The 13,167-nt window shown below is 57.1% G+C and overlaps 1 protein-coding gene across 2 annotated transcripts in view; it reads left to right on the top strand.

Moving 5' to 3' along the window:
* Positions 1–13,167, top strand: part of B4GALNT4 (beta-1,4-N-acetyl-galactosaminyltransferase 4) — a 33,143-nt gene that overhangs the window by 10,787 nt on the left and 9,189 nt on the right. For both annotated transcript variants that reach the window (XM_032187774.1, XM_032187773.1), the window contains exons 2-8: positions 8,227–8,339; positions 9,831–9,938; positions 10,326–10,421; positions 10,727–10,817; positions 11,157–11,257; positions 11,647–11,714; positions 12,041–12,119. In XM_032187774.1, coding sequence (XP_032043665.1) covers positions 8,227–8,339; positions 9,831–9,938; positions 10,326–10,421; positions 10,727–10,817; positions 11,157–11,257; positions 11,647–11,714; positions 12,041–12,119 — 656 coding nt within the window. The remainder of the gene's footprint in view (positions 1–8,226; positions 8,340–9,830; positions 9,939–10,325; positions 10,422–10,726; positions 10,818–11,156; positions 11,258–11,646; positions 11,715–12,040; positions 12,120–13,167) is intronic.

Below are 13,167 nucleotides of genomic sequence, written 5' to 3'. Positions count from 1 at the left end.
GCAAGGTAGGGGTGGGCCATGCCAAGAGGTGTGTGTGGAGGGGGTCTGAGCACGTGGGGGGGATTTTTTGGGGGTTCATGGGGTTCATTGGCCTGGCAGGCACTCACACAGGGAGCTGGAGCAGCGTGGTTGGGGACTTAGCTGGGAACCATGCTGGCATCGTGTCCCTGATAAAAAAAATACCCCCCTTCTCCTTATCTCCCACAAGTAGATAATTACCCTTCTCTGCCTAATTTAACACACAGATTCCTCATCTGAAATAATGAGACCATTACAGTGTTCTCCCGGCTGGAAACCGCACCGAGTCAATGGGGTGGAAATGCTTGCGTGCCAGGTGGAAAGGAAAAAAAAAAATAAAATGAAAAAAGGGGAAGAACAGACAAAAAAAATACAGTAGACATTTAAAATAGCTCTTAGCAGGGGTGCTTGGCTGGTCCTGCTCCCTGGCTGCCACCTCGCTGGAGCAGCGATCGCATGCGCAGGGCTCTTGCTGGTGCCAAAGGAGCAGCAGATGTGCTGGGATCCTGGTTTTGGGAGGGTCCTGCAACAGGTGTGGGGTGTTTGGTGGAGGAGGGCGATGGCTCTAGCCAAAGCCAAAACAGGGAGGAAAACCTAGCAGGGCTTTTTACGGGGTGAGATGGTGGCTGCTGTGTGTGTGTTTCGGTGTGTGGGGTGGCCCAGAGAACTCCCCAAAATGCTGTGAGCAGAGGCGGTGCTGGTTTGGAGGGTGCTGAGGTCATAAATCACAATGTTTGGGGTTGGAAGGGGCATAAAAGACCTGCTAGTCCAACCCCCACGCTGTGGGCAGGACACCTTCCACCAGACCAGGTTGCCCAAAGCCCTGTCCAACCCAGCTTTGAGCTCATCCAGCCACGGGGCACCTGAAGCTCCTCGGGGCAGCCTGCTCAGCGCCTCACTGCCCTCAGAGCGAAGGATTCCTTTCTTACCTCCATTCTAAATCTACAATTTTAAACCCTCATCCTATCCATCTTTCTGAAGAGCCCCCTTTAAGTACGAAAAGGCTGCCACGAGGTCTCCCCAGAGCCATCTCTTTACCAGGCTGAGCATGCCCAGCTCTCTCAGCCCCTTTTCATAGAGGAGGTCTTCCAGCTTGCTCTGACAACTCCATCCCTCTTGTGCTGGCACAGGCTGGGTGCAAGTGCTTGCACTTGGCCTTTCTGAACCTCATGAGCTGCCCAGCTGCTGGCCGAGCTGCCCTGAACCTTCTGGGGCCCTGCTGGATGCTGGAGCAATTCCCACCTCCGTATGAAGCGGGGAGCACCACGCTTCTCCAGGAGGAGCTGTGAGCATCACTGCCTGCACACCCCATGCCCCGTCCTCACCTGTGCCCCTAGGGACAGCAGGAAGGAGTGAATTCGGGCTGACGTGCAGCATCCCGAGCACATCTCCTTGGTTCATGATGTGCTTTTTTTTTTTTTTTTTTTTTTTTTTTTTTTTTTTTTTTTAAATTGGAAGGCTGGCACACTTGTGAAGCTGGGTGGCTTTTTTTTCCTTTCTCCAGAGGTGCAGGTAGGGGAGAGGATTGGAAAAAGCCCTTTGAAAAGGCTCGGTCGCCCTTGTGGAAGGACAGCGGTGCTCGCCGGGAGGCTGAGCGCAGCGGATGGCAGCTGCTGTCCCCAGAGCCGCTGTCTTCCCCTCCGTGCTATCCCCTGGGCCTCCCCCAGGGAGCCCTTTCCCTCCTCACTGCGGCCCCACTGCCCTGAATCGGCTCTTTGTACCCGCTCCTGCCCTGCCAAGAGCTGCTGGAAGGGGAGGAGGAGGAGGCAGGCAGACAAGCGAGCCCTGTCCTGGGTAGGCTGGGGCTGTCTCGGGGCTTTGGGGCTGGAAAACGAGCTGGCGTGTGGCTCGGAAACGTGGCAGCACGGCTCTGAGCCGCCCTGGGCACCTCTGCCCTGGGTGAGCACTGAGCTGCTCCTTAAAACGGGGTGGGGACGACTGCAAGGCTTGGTAATGAAGTGAAATGATGGGCTACACCTAATTGATCCAAACAGTCCTCTAGCTTCCCCTTTGTGATGTCTGGGAGGGGGCTGAGAGTTCACATTTATGGCTCCTGCCTCAGCACAAACCCCAAAACTATCAGGGATGGGGCTCAGCATCCCCTCTGCATCCTGAGCCGTGACAGGTGATGCTCCTTTAGGGTGCCTTTTATCCTCTAAAGTGTCCTTTAAAGGAGCTATATATAAAGGATATCCTCTAAAGGGTCCCTAGTGTGGGTACCCTGAGCAGGTGAGACCCCAAATGAGGGGAGGAGGAACTGGAGCCTAGTGCCTGGCTGGGCTGGGACATGGTGTAGCGTGTGCCGGAGCATCCCTGTAGCTCTGCAGGGTCCTGGTCCTCCCCAGCACCATTTTGCACAGCAGGGGGGGTGCATCACCTCTTCCAACAGCTCGAGTCCTTTTAAAAAGAGGAGAGGAAAAAAAAAAGACATTAAAGAACCCAACAAAAATACTCCTCAGTCTCTTTAATGTGGGCTTCTGCTAAAAATGAATTTCTTCCTGTCTTGTTTGTCTCCAGGCTTTGTTTGAAGTCTCCTTTTTGCTGTGGGGCTAATGATGCTGGGGTCACCATCCATCTCCTCTGTGTCTGCCCACATCCCTGCTGTGGGGATGTCCCCAGCCTGGCACCCCCCTCTGTGCCCTCTCAAATTTAATGTAAAAGCAAAGGAAAGGTTCAAAAGCACCCAAGGCTGCTGGAAATTCCTGGGGGAGGACGGGGAGGACATAACGCAGGTGCTGGCCACCGTGGGGTGCTTTGGGGCTGGTGCCAAACGAAATGAAACGGGAGGATGGAGACCGACACGGGTGCAGGGAGGTGGGAGCTGGGAAGCTCTGGGTGACCAGAAGGATTCAGGGCCAAGCACGGGGATGTGGGGCTGCCTGTTTGAGGCGTTGATGTTTTGGAGCCTGATGGGCTCCAAGAAACCACCGATGAGCAGAGGGAGGTGCTGCAGGTCCAGCCCGTTACCGTCTCCCGTGGCACAAGCGAAGCTGCCGGGAGCAGCAGTGTCAGGGGAAATATCCCCGCCTGGCCACTGCTCCGTGCCCCTCTTTGGGATGCCACATGTGGTCCCCTGCCTTATTCCAACCTCCCGGACAGATGCACTGATGGTTTTTGTGGCCTTGGGAGGAGTTTGCAGCATTGACTCTGATTGTAACTGCTCGGCAGCCCGGTGGTGGGGGAAGCTCGCGCTGCTGGCTGCTGACTCAGAGGCTGTGTGGCAGCGGCGAGCACCGAGCTGTTGGTAATTATCTGCTGGGATGGCACCTCGGGGAGGCCAGGCTCCCCTGGAGAGGGGTGACAGGGCTGGGAGAGCTTTGTGCCAGTCCCTTCCTGAGCTCAAAAGCACCCCAAAAATTCCGAGGTCAGCACACGGCCTCTGGAGGAGAAAAGGACGTGCGCAGATCTCGCCGAAGGGTTTCAGCCCCAAAAGGTGGGAGGTCAGGTACCGAGCGTACCCAAAACCTGGCCCTCAGCAGATGCTCCTGCATCTCACCCCGTCACTGGTGTGCTGGGAGCAGCTTTGGGATGCCAAGGAGCAGCAAACCCAGGGTTTGGGTTTCCGTAAGCAGTAAAACTCTGTCTGTAGCCTTGGTTAGACCACAGGGCTGGGCTCTGATGGGGTTGTTACATCTCCATCCCGATTGTTCCACACTTTCTTGTGCGTGAGTTGAGCTGCTGCCTCTGTGCATCTCTTCGCCAGGAGGGTCGGGCTGTAAGGATGCAGCTCTGAAGACACTGAGATGGTTTTGCAACTGGTGCAGCCCGGTCTGCTGATATTTCGGGGACAGATGGTGGAGGGGCTGCTGGTGGTTGTCTTGGAGTAAGATCCAGCTTGCTTTAGCATCTCCGGCTCGGCAGAAAGAGGAAGACAAGAGCAGATGCTTGCCTCTGGGGAGATTTCTCGGTTGGGAGCACCCAGCAACATCTCTCCATCCCCGTTTGCATCGCTCTGCTCGTGGTTTGCTCATCGGGGCAGCTGGAACATCCTGCACCACTAGTGCTGCTGGCTTTTTGGGGGGCAGCCAAACCCCAAATCCCTCTGTGCCCCCCTGTGGGTGCTGTGCAGTCTGGGAAACCAAACCCTGGAGGCTCAGTGGTGGCATTTACAAATTCTGTTCTGTTTTTTAGCACAAGATTTTGGGGGGCTTTGGTGCAAATTCAATATTATGCTTGACTGTCCTCATTTCCAGCTCTCCCTGGCCCCAAGCACCTCACCTGTATCTTCACCAGCACCTTGCTAGGAGGGGATGAGCAGCGAGAGGAGCAACCAGGCAAAGGCTCGGGGGGAACGTGATGGCAAATCACCCATTTGTGTCCCACATCCCACCTGGTTGATGTGCTTGGAAATTTGGCACTGGGGTGCATCGCTTTTCGTCTTGCTGGCAGCACCCAGTTGGGGTTTGCTTAGGGGAAGGGAGAGGAGAGGAGGGGATGCTCCTCCCCGAACAGCAGCATCTCCTAGGAGCCTTTTATGCCTTTTATCCTCGCTGTGGCCTCTGGGCTTTGCTGTGGAGTGGGGCCAGGAGCCGAACAATGAGGCTCGCCAGTGCCTTTGTCCCCTCTTTGGGGCCGGGCTTCCAGCACCCTCTGCTTTGGAGGCGAGGGCTGCTCTTCTATTCTTTCTTGGCGTTGCCTGGGGATGCTGATAATGACAGCGGGGAGGAGGGAGACGGCTTGCACGAGCCTGGCTGGGGCTGGAGGAGAGGTGGGGAGGGTTTTACATCCATCCCTGATTTTACATCCAGTGGGGTGGCGTGTGTCTGGTTGCGAGCCCTCTTGTAGCATCTCGCATCCATGCAAGGGACACGGAAAGAGCTGGAGGGGGTGGGATGGTGAGCTTGGTTTGCTGGATTTGGGGACGGGCAGCTGGGCTCGCTGGCTTTGCCTTTATCCCTGGAGACTCCTCTGGGTGGGCAAGAGCAGAGCGAGCTCTCAGCACCGCCTTGGGAACGATTAGGGAGAAAGCATCACCGAGGGGCATCTCCCCCTGAGCTGGCAGGGTTGGCCTCGAACCAAGGCAGCAGGAGAAATCCCAGCTCCGGAGCCTGCCCAAAGAAAGGGGCTGTGTTCGGGGCGAGCCAGCCGCGTGCCGCCGGCGGAGCAGGAGGGGAAGAGGAAGGCAGGAATTGGCAGCTTGAAAGGGCCTCTGTGCGCCGCGGTCCCGGCTGGCCGGAGCGGCACGGAGCGGGTTCGTGTGGCTGCCGTCGTGGAAAACCAGAGGTCTGGCTCGTCCCCCAGGGACAGACCTTCGCTCCCGTGCTGACGGGCTCCATCTCGGGCAGCCTTTTCCTTCCCAACCTGCTGCTGGCTGGTACGAGATGCTGGCCTTTCCCTCCCTTTCTCAAGGGGGGGTGCTCATTTTCAGTTCCCACATGCAGCAGCCAGGCTGATTAGCACTTATTTTTTGGGCCAAAGCCTGTCCTTGACTTTCCTACCCCATATTTGAATTGCAGAAGAACAAACACTGTCGCAGAAACCTTTTTCCAAGGCTTTGCTGGCGCTTTTCCTCCTCCTGGGATGTGGCCACCTCTCTGAGCACACGCTTGCTTCCCTATCCCTGCTGAGAAGAGAGGGTTTTGCCGAAAGCTTGCAGGCGCAATTAACCCTGCCCTAATGAATTTGTAGTGGCAGGGCTGGGATATGAGTGAATTCATTGGCAAGAGCATCTCTTGCCATGGTGTTCCCATAGAGGACCGTAAGGCTGGGGGATGTAGGAGCAGCGGCACCTCCTGCTCCACGGCTGTCTTGCTGGGGGAGGTGACGATGGTGTGCTCGGGGACCGACCTCACCCTGGCTGGTTTTGCATGGCCAAAATTGAATTTTTGCATCTCAGACTCTGCTTTGCGTGGGGTAGAGGCAGGTGCCTGCCTCCGTGTGGTGACTCCTCTTTCTCTGCGTGCGTTTCTGCTAACCTCGCTCCAATTTCCCCAGTACCTCGTATACCAGACCCCAAACTTGGGGCAGCATCCATGCAGCGAACACAAGGGCACAGCCTCATGCCTCCGTGTCCTGCAGCTGGCTCAGGTCATCCCAGAGAGGGTGTATGGGAATGGGGAGGGTCTGCAGAGCTGGACCTGCTCGCTTTCCCCCCCGCGACGCTCCCCATCTTGGCCTCGGTGGGGTCGCAGGAGGAGCGATGCGTATCTGAAGACGTGGGAGGGAGGCAGGGAGCTGCCAGGAGAAAGCTGAAGCTGCCAGGGCTGAATAATGGCTGAGAGCAGAATAAGGGGGCTTTAGAGCTTAATTTCCTGTTCCCGCGCTGCGCTGGGGACGGGATTTGTGCCGCCATCTCCAAGGAGACATGGGCTGCGCGGCCGCCTGAATGCTAATGGACTCGGGTAGGGACGAGCCCCCCGGGGCTGCCAGATGAGGGGATGGAGAGTGGGGGGCACCGAAATGTGGAGGACACCCCACTCCTCCTGCTGTCTGTGGGGACCCGTCGCTGCTCGTGGCATTTTGGGCTCCCCGAGGGGGTTTCTCACCAGGGTGCGGGGTGGTTGGTAAGGGGGAACCCCGCTGTGGACATCGGGGGGCTGCCGTGCTGGTTTTGGGGTCCTCCGTGCTTGTTTAAAAGTTTTGCAGGCATCCATCTGTTGTGGTGAGCGAAGGGGGTTTGCCGCCCCTCCCAGAGATAGCTAATGCAGTTTTCAAGTCTGCTCTGTTATTTTGGGGGAAGCAGATTATTTTCACACTGCGAAGCGAGGGCGTTTTAATGCGAACCCTCCCTAGCAGCCGAGGAAGATCAGTGCAAGCTGCAGAGGGGAGCCTGTAGGCTGGCGCTAATTATCGCAGCACCCGGTAACGAAGCCATCTGCAGTGGGTCCCCGAGCTCCCTCGGTGGGTGTAGGATCCCTTCTTTCCCTTTAGCTTGGTGTTGGCAGGCAGGAAGATATATTGGGAGAGATTTTTTTTTGGGGGGGAAAGGGGGTCAGCGTGGTGAGCTCAGAGGTGTGGGATGCCCCGGGAGAGCTGGGGACCTGCGGGAGGAGGGCTGGGGCCTGTCCTTGTCCCATGCACAGCCCATGGGGCAGGCTGGGCTGGTTTCTCTCCGGTTACATCAGAGCGCTGGGACGTGGGTTGAGCCCTAAACTAAGTAAGTTTGCAGATGATGCTAAATTAAGAAGAGCTGTTGGTTCCCTTGAGGGTAGGGAGGCCCTACGGAGAGAGCTGGGTAGATGGGAGCATCCCACCTGGGCTGCACGCATAGGCTGCGTGACGTTTTGGGCTCCACAACGTGAGAAGGGTATGAAAATATTAGTGTGCCCAAAGGAGGGCAGCAAAGGTGGTGAAAAGCCCAGAGGGCACGGCTTAGGAGGAGCAGCTGAGGATGCTTGTTTGGTTCAGCTTGGAGAAGAGGAGGAGACCCCCTGGCTGCCCGCCGTGTCCCCATGGTGGGGAGCGCAGAGGGGGTGCTGACCTCTTTTCTCTGGTGGTGGGATGCGAGGGGATTGCTTGAAGATACATCAGAGGAGGTTTCTAGTGGGTATTAGGAAAAGGATCTTCACTGAGAAAGCACCAGAACAGGCTGCCCATGGACGTGGTTATGGCCCCAGGCATGCCGGTGTTCAAGAAGCGTTTGGGCAATGCTCCTAGATGGCTTGGCTCTTTGGTTGCCTTGTGTGGAGTCAGGATTTGGCCTTGGTGATCCTCGTGGGTACCTCCCACCTCAGGATGTTCTGCGCTTTTATTTTCCACGCCATGCTTGGATCGAGTTTAATTCACGGCAGAGCTCAGCGCTGTCCCCGTAGCTGGACAGGCAGCCGAGGTCCCGCGGGAGCTTATCCCATCTCTTACGTCAAAGGGATGTGAGAGGAGTAATTAAACCTGATGCTGGTGAGCCACCGCAAGCTGCTTAGGACGCGAATGCCACAAAGGGAACTGCAGCCAGAACCCGCCTCACTGTCACCCCGTCCATCCCTGTCCCAGGGCCAGGAGGTGGCTTCAGGAAAGCCCAGGAACATCTTGTGGTGGGGGGGTCGTAGGATGGCGCTGGGTGGAAGGGACCTCAAAGATCACCCAGTTCCAACCCCCTGCCATGGGCAGAGGGATGCCAGCCGCTAGATCAGGCTGCCCAGGGCCTCGTCCAAGCGGTTGTTGAACACCTCCAGGGATGGGGCACCCACAGCCTGTCAGGGTGAGGGATGCCAGCGGGACCTGTGATGAGGGGGTGGCCGTGGTGTCACCGGTTCCCTGTTGGTGTTGCAGATGGAGAGCGGCTGGCGGAGGTGACGGACCCCGGCAGGCGGCCGGCGTCGGCCCAGGCATCGGCACGTCGAGGGAAGGCCGAGGACTCCAGCGAGAGCCGCGAGGAGGAGCAGGTGACAACGGGAGCCGTAACGTGTCTGGGGTGGGGTGGGACCGGCCGAGATCCCCGGCCCGAGTCCCTGGCTCAGCACCTGGCCAAGCAGAGCAGGGGGCTCCGAAGATGGAGAGGCCACCAGCTTTGTCAGGCACGATCTGCCCTTAGTGGAGCCACGTGGGCTGTCCCCTCCTTATTTTCCCTGTTCCTTAGCCCCAGGTCCTGTTGTGGCTCTCGGGATGGGGACAGCAAGCCCCATTGCTTACCAAAAGAGCAGCCCTTCGCTGCGTGCCAAAGATGCTTCGGAGCAGGTTGGATGCCTGGAGAGGCATCGAAGAGGCTCCCTGAATCCAGAGCAACAGCTGCAGCTTAAAAGCAAAGATGGGAAACTTTACTCCCACTGCGCTCCAAGCGTGTGCCAGGCATCAGAGTGGATCTTGCTGTTGGCACCACCGATACTTTAGTTTTGGTCTTTTTTTTTAATTTTTGCTGTTTTCCCTGTTCCCATGTGCAGGACACCCTGGCCCCAATGCTGGGCTGTTCTGGTGAGGCTGCTCTGTAATTGCATCCTGGCTTTCCCAGGGAGCACGATTACGCCTCCTCCCTAATAATGCCTTCCAAGGGCATCGCTCCCCTCCTCCGGGACGGTAATGAGCTCATTTAGGCAAACTTTGCTAATTATTTCCTTGGCGCTGCGCATCTTAACGGGCTGGGCTTTGCTGGCACTGCGGTTCTTACTGCTGGTTTTGGGGACACTTGGCTCCTATTTTGGGGGGGCAGCACTGTCTTTCCTTCCCCATCCAAGTCCATGGGGAAATGGGAGCCCTCTGGGGTCAGGCAGCCTCAGTGCCCACACAGCGTGTCCCTGCTCGGAGGGCACTGGGGCTGAAGGGTGACGTTTTGGCCCCGTGTTGCTCATCCCTTCCCGTCCTTCCTTATCTTGAGCTCATCTGCTTGCTCTGGCCTCTGCCAGTGTTAGTGCAGGGGAAGCTCCGAAAGCACACGGCTCTTCTGTGCCACTTTTTCGGCAAGCGACTGTTCCCCTAATCCCTTCTAAATTATGAGGCGCGAGTGATGGGATTAACCTAATCCCCCTTAAAGGAAGAGGGGAGCAGGGAGGCACAGATGCACTGGTTGCATTATTGCCCAGGCTTCTGCTCTTTTGGAAACAAAGCCCCAAATGCTCCCTTTCCAGGAGCCTGTAGGACCGGCCAAGTGTTTTGGATGCACAGAAGGCGTGCTGTTTAGGAGCAGGAGCACTTTCGACAGAGGATGGGAAATGAGTTTAGCTGGAACATTTTTGAAGCCCTGCTCCCTGGGACACCTCGCCAATATTTTTCTGTGCTGGGGTGCTCTGCTTTCCTTTGCATTTATCCTGGAAAGCTTTCCCCTTGGTTTGGAAACGCTTGACATCCCAAATGAGACGTTTACGTGTAGGGGGGCCTCCTCCTGCAGCGGGCTGGCCCCGATGCCCTGCGCCTCTCACCTCCCTCTCCTGCTTCCTTGGCAGGACGCACAGGATTTGGATGGCTGGCTTTCCAGGGGCTCGTGGTCCGACCGAGCCACCAGGCACCCCAAACTCAACCTGACCAAGCAGGCTTTGCCCTGGGATGAACAGGTATGCAGGCAGGAGGTGATGGTGGAGGGGGATCACAGCCACAACCCTGCCGTCCAGGGACGTGGGAGCATCGCGTGGTTCCCTCCACCCAGCCTTCTGGTGCCAATGGGGATGGGTGATGATGGAGCTGAGCTTTTGCTGTCATACCCATAAGGGAATCAGCCCTTGTATGAGCCTGCTGGTGAGCCAAAGGATGCTGTCAGAGCAGCAGGAGGAGGATTATCTGCTGGGGTTGGGTGCTGTGACTGTGGGGCTGGCACAGGGCTGGGGATCAGCCTTTCTCTTGGTTGTTAGCGTGGGTGATGGGCCGTGGGTGTCCACATTTCAGCCTTCCCTGACACTGTCCTGTTACCTCTCCCCCTCTTCCCCGGCACTCTCCTCCCGCAGTACAAAGGGAAGGCAAACCTGCACGTCTTCGAAGACTGGTGCGGAGGAGCCGTGAGGCACCTGAGGAAGAACCTCCACTTTCCGCTCTTTCCCCACGTGAGTCCCAGACCCAAAGGAGGTGTGTGGGAGAGGGGAGTTGCTCGCCCCTCTCTGGGTGCTGCTTCATCTCCCCTTGCTGTGAGCTTGGCCCTTCCCTGAGACCTTAGCCTTCAGGTTTTGGGTCCTGTTCAGGCAGGTCGTTCCCGTTGGAGCCAGCCGAGCTCCAGATCTGAGTTGGAGGGATCTGGGTGGTGATGGGACTGCTGTGTCCCCTCTGGTTTTAGGGGTATGAGACCCCAGGAGGACAAGGGGCGGGTGGTGGTGGTGCAAGGCATGAACCGTGGGTGTTTTCGCGTCCCCAGACCCGCACCACAGTGAAGAAGCTGGCCGTGTCGCCCAAGTGGAAGAACTACGGGCTGAGGATTTTTGGCTACATCCACCCCTTCAAGGATGGTGAGTGATGGAGCTCGGCCTCTTCTCCCCCTGCTGCGATGAGGAGAAGCTGCCTCCTCCCCCCTTCTTGGACCATATGAGGACAGAAGGGAGTCCCAAATCCCCTGGCTTGCCCCTTTGAGGCAAAGACCCTTTTCCATGGTTGTTTTGAATGGAGACAAAGCCCTGATCCCACCCAGGAGAGCACAGCGTGGGGTCTGGGCCAGCCTGTCGCCTCTGCCCTTCCATCCCTCTGTTTTCCTGGGTCACAAGGTAGAAGCTGTCACCTTCAAGCACCCATCCCAGCCCGCCAGGACTGCTGTATCCCTCCGTGGTGACCTTCTCCTCTGCTCTCCCCAGGGGATTTCCAGTTTTCCGTGGCATCAGATGACAACTCGGAGTTCTGGCTCAGCTCTGACGAGAGCCCGTCCAACTCCCGGCTGGCTGCGTTTGTGGGCAAGGTACGCACCGTCGTCCTTGAGCTCCTGCTGAGGGCAGCTCCTCCCTTGGGGTGCCTCTCGTTTCCAGCATGCTAATGTCCTGCCCCACTGCGCTGTGGGGATCCCCAGTACTTAGCTAACAGTGTCTCAAACCCATAGGACTGTCCCTGCCACAAAATCTCCCTTCGATGAGTCCCTATGCTGCAGCAGCTCTTAAAAGGAGCAAGCAGAGTCCGTGGGTGACTTTGCCAGAGGCAGCTTCTGCTGCTGCTTCGTCCTCCTGGGAAGTGCCAGGCCATCTCAGCCTGGCTTCTTCTCCACCTCAGGATTGCTCCTTGCTGCCTGTCTGAATTTGGGCTCATGCCTGCTTGGCCCAGCGGTTCTCACATGCTCTTTTTTCCTTCCTCCAGCTGGGCACTGAGTGGACGGCCCCGGGGGAGTTCACCAAGTTCAGCTCGCAGGTCTCCAAGCCTCTGCGGTAAGCTGCGCCCTGACCCTGACCAGCTCTTCCTCCAAAAAAAAAGCCCTTCCCCCAAAAAAACACCACTAGCTTGGGGCTCAGATGTGTTGGGCTCTACGAGGTGGGGACTAGCAATTCTTATAAAGCTTCTCCACAGTCGAGTTGGGCAGCAGGTATCCCACTCGCGGTGCCTTTCTCCCCACCCCAAGAAGTTTAGCCACACGTGAGCAAGGCAGAGGCAGTTTCCAGAGAGCTCCTCTGGCCCTGAGGGTCCAGGGGCTCCTCGTCGTGCTGGAAGCAGTAGCAGGCGTATTTCCTAAACAGCCTTTTCTCCTGTTATGCAGCCTCATGTCATCCAGACGCTACTACTTCGAGCTGCTCCATAAGCAAGATGACCGAGGTTCGGACCACGTGGAGGTTGGGGTGAGTAAATGCTCCCTGTGCTCCTCCTCCCAGCTTCATTTCATCGCGTCGTCAAAGCCATTAACGGGGCTTTTCCTGGTGTGCCTTCAAGTGCTTTACCCCGAAGCAAAGCCAGGATTTCCCCTTGGTTTGGAGCAGAGCTGGGACTTGCTCACCTGGGCTGTTCCTACACACGCTTTTCTCCCAGCTTGTCCGATCCCTGCATGTCGACGGCCTTTAGGGACCTAAAGACCCCGTCATCCCTCATTTGTGCCCTTGGACCTCCTGTAATGGATTCTAACAGAGTGACTCTGCTCTGGGCTGCAGTGGTGGTCAGACACCAGCGCTGCACAGCCAGTCCCATCCCCTCCCCTTCCCTCTTGCTCTGTGCAGAAGAGAATTGGGCTGGAAAAGGAGGAAAGGTCCCTTTTTGGGGGAGCCCAGACCGTGGGTAAGATCGGGACAGCCACAGGTCTGATCCAGGACTGTCTGACTGTCACCTCGAGCTGTCAGCCCCCCTTGTTACTTTGGGTCCCTTTTTTCTTCCTCCCCCCTCCTTTTGGAGATACCAGGAGCTTCAAATCTGAACTTGCCTGCCTTGCCTGCGCAGCCCTGAAGCGTACATCTCAGGAGCTCGGGCTTTTTTTTTTTTGGGAGGGGAAGATGTCGGCTCTTTTGCCAAGGTTTCCTTTCTCCCAAACAGCCATTAATCACTGCTGTCAGACTTGTGCCAGCAAAGCATCAGAGAGAGGCTGACAACTCCCCTTCCTCGCCTCTCTCCTCCCCACCTCTCAACCTCACCCTCTGAGGGCTCCGGTCCCAGTGCATCTAGCACTGATAAGATCTGGATTTCTGATGTGAAAAACAAATGGGGGGGGGTGTGGGGAAGGCATTTTTTTGCTGGAGGGAGGGAAGCCTCGCAGATGGTTGCAAAGAAACAACAACAAAAAAGGACCCTAATGCATCTCTCCCTGGGGGAACTTAAAGGCTTGTCTGGACGAAGGCTCGAATCCATCTGAAGGCATGCTTTTAACATGTAGTCACATCGGTGCAGGCAGCTGGGAAGACC

The sequence above is a fragment of the Aythya fuligula genome, chromosome 5 (genome assembly GCF_009819795.1).
Source record: "Aythya fuligula isolate bAytFul2 chromosome 5, bAytFul2.pri, whole genome shotgun sequence".
Taxonomy (NCBI): domain Eukaryota; kingdom Metazoa; phylum Chordata; class Aves; order Anseriformes; family Anatidae; genus Aythya; species Aythya fuligula.
This window is presented reverse-complemented; position numbering and strand designations above follow the sequence as displayed.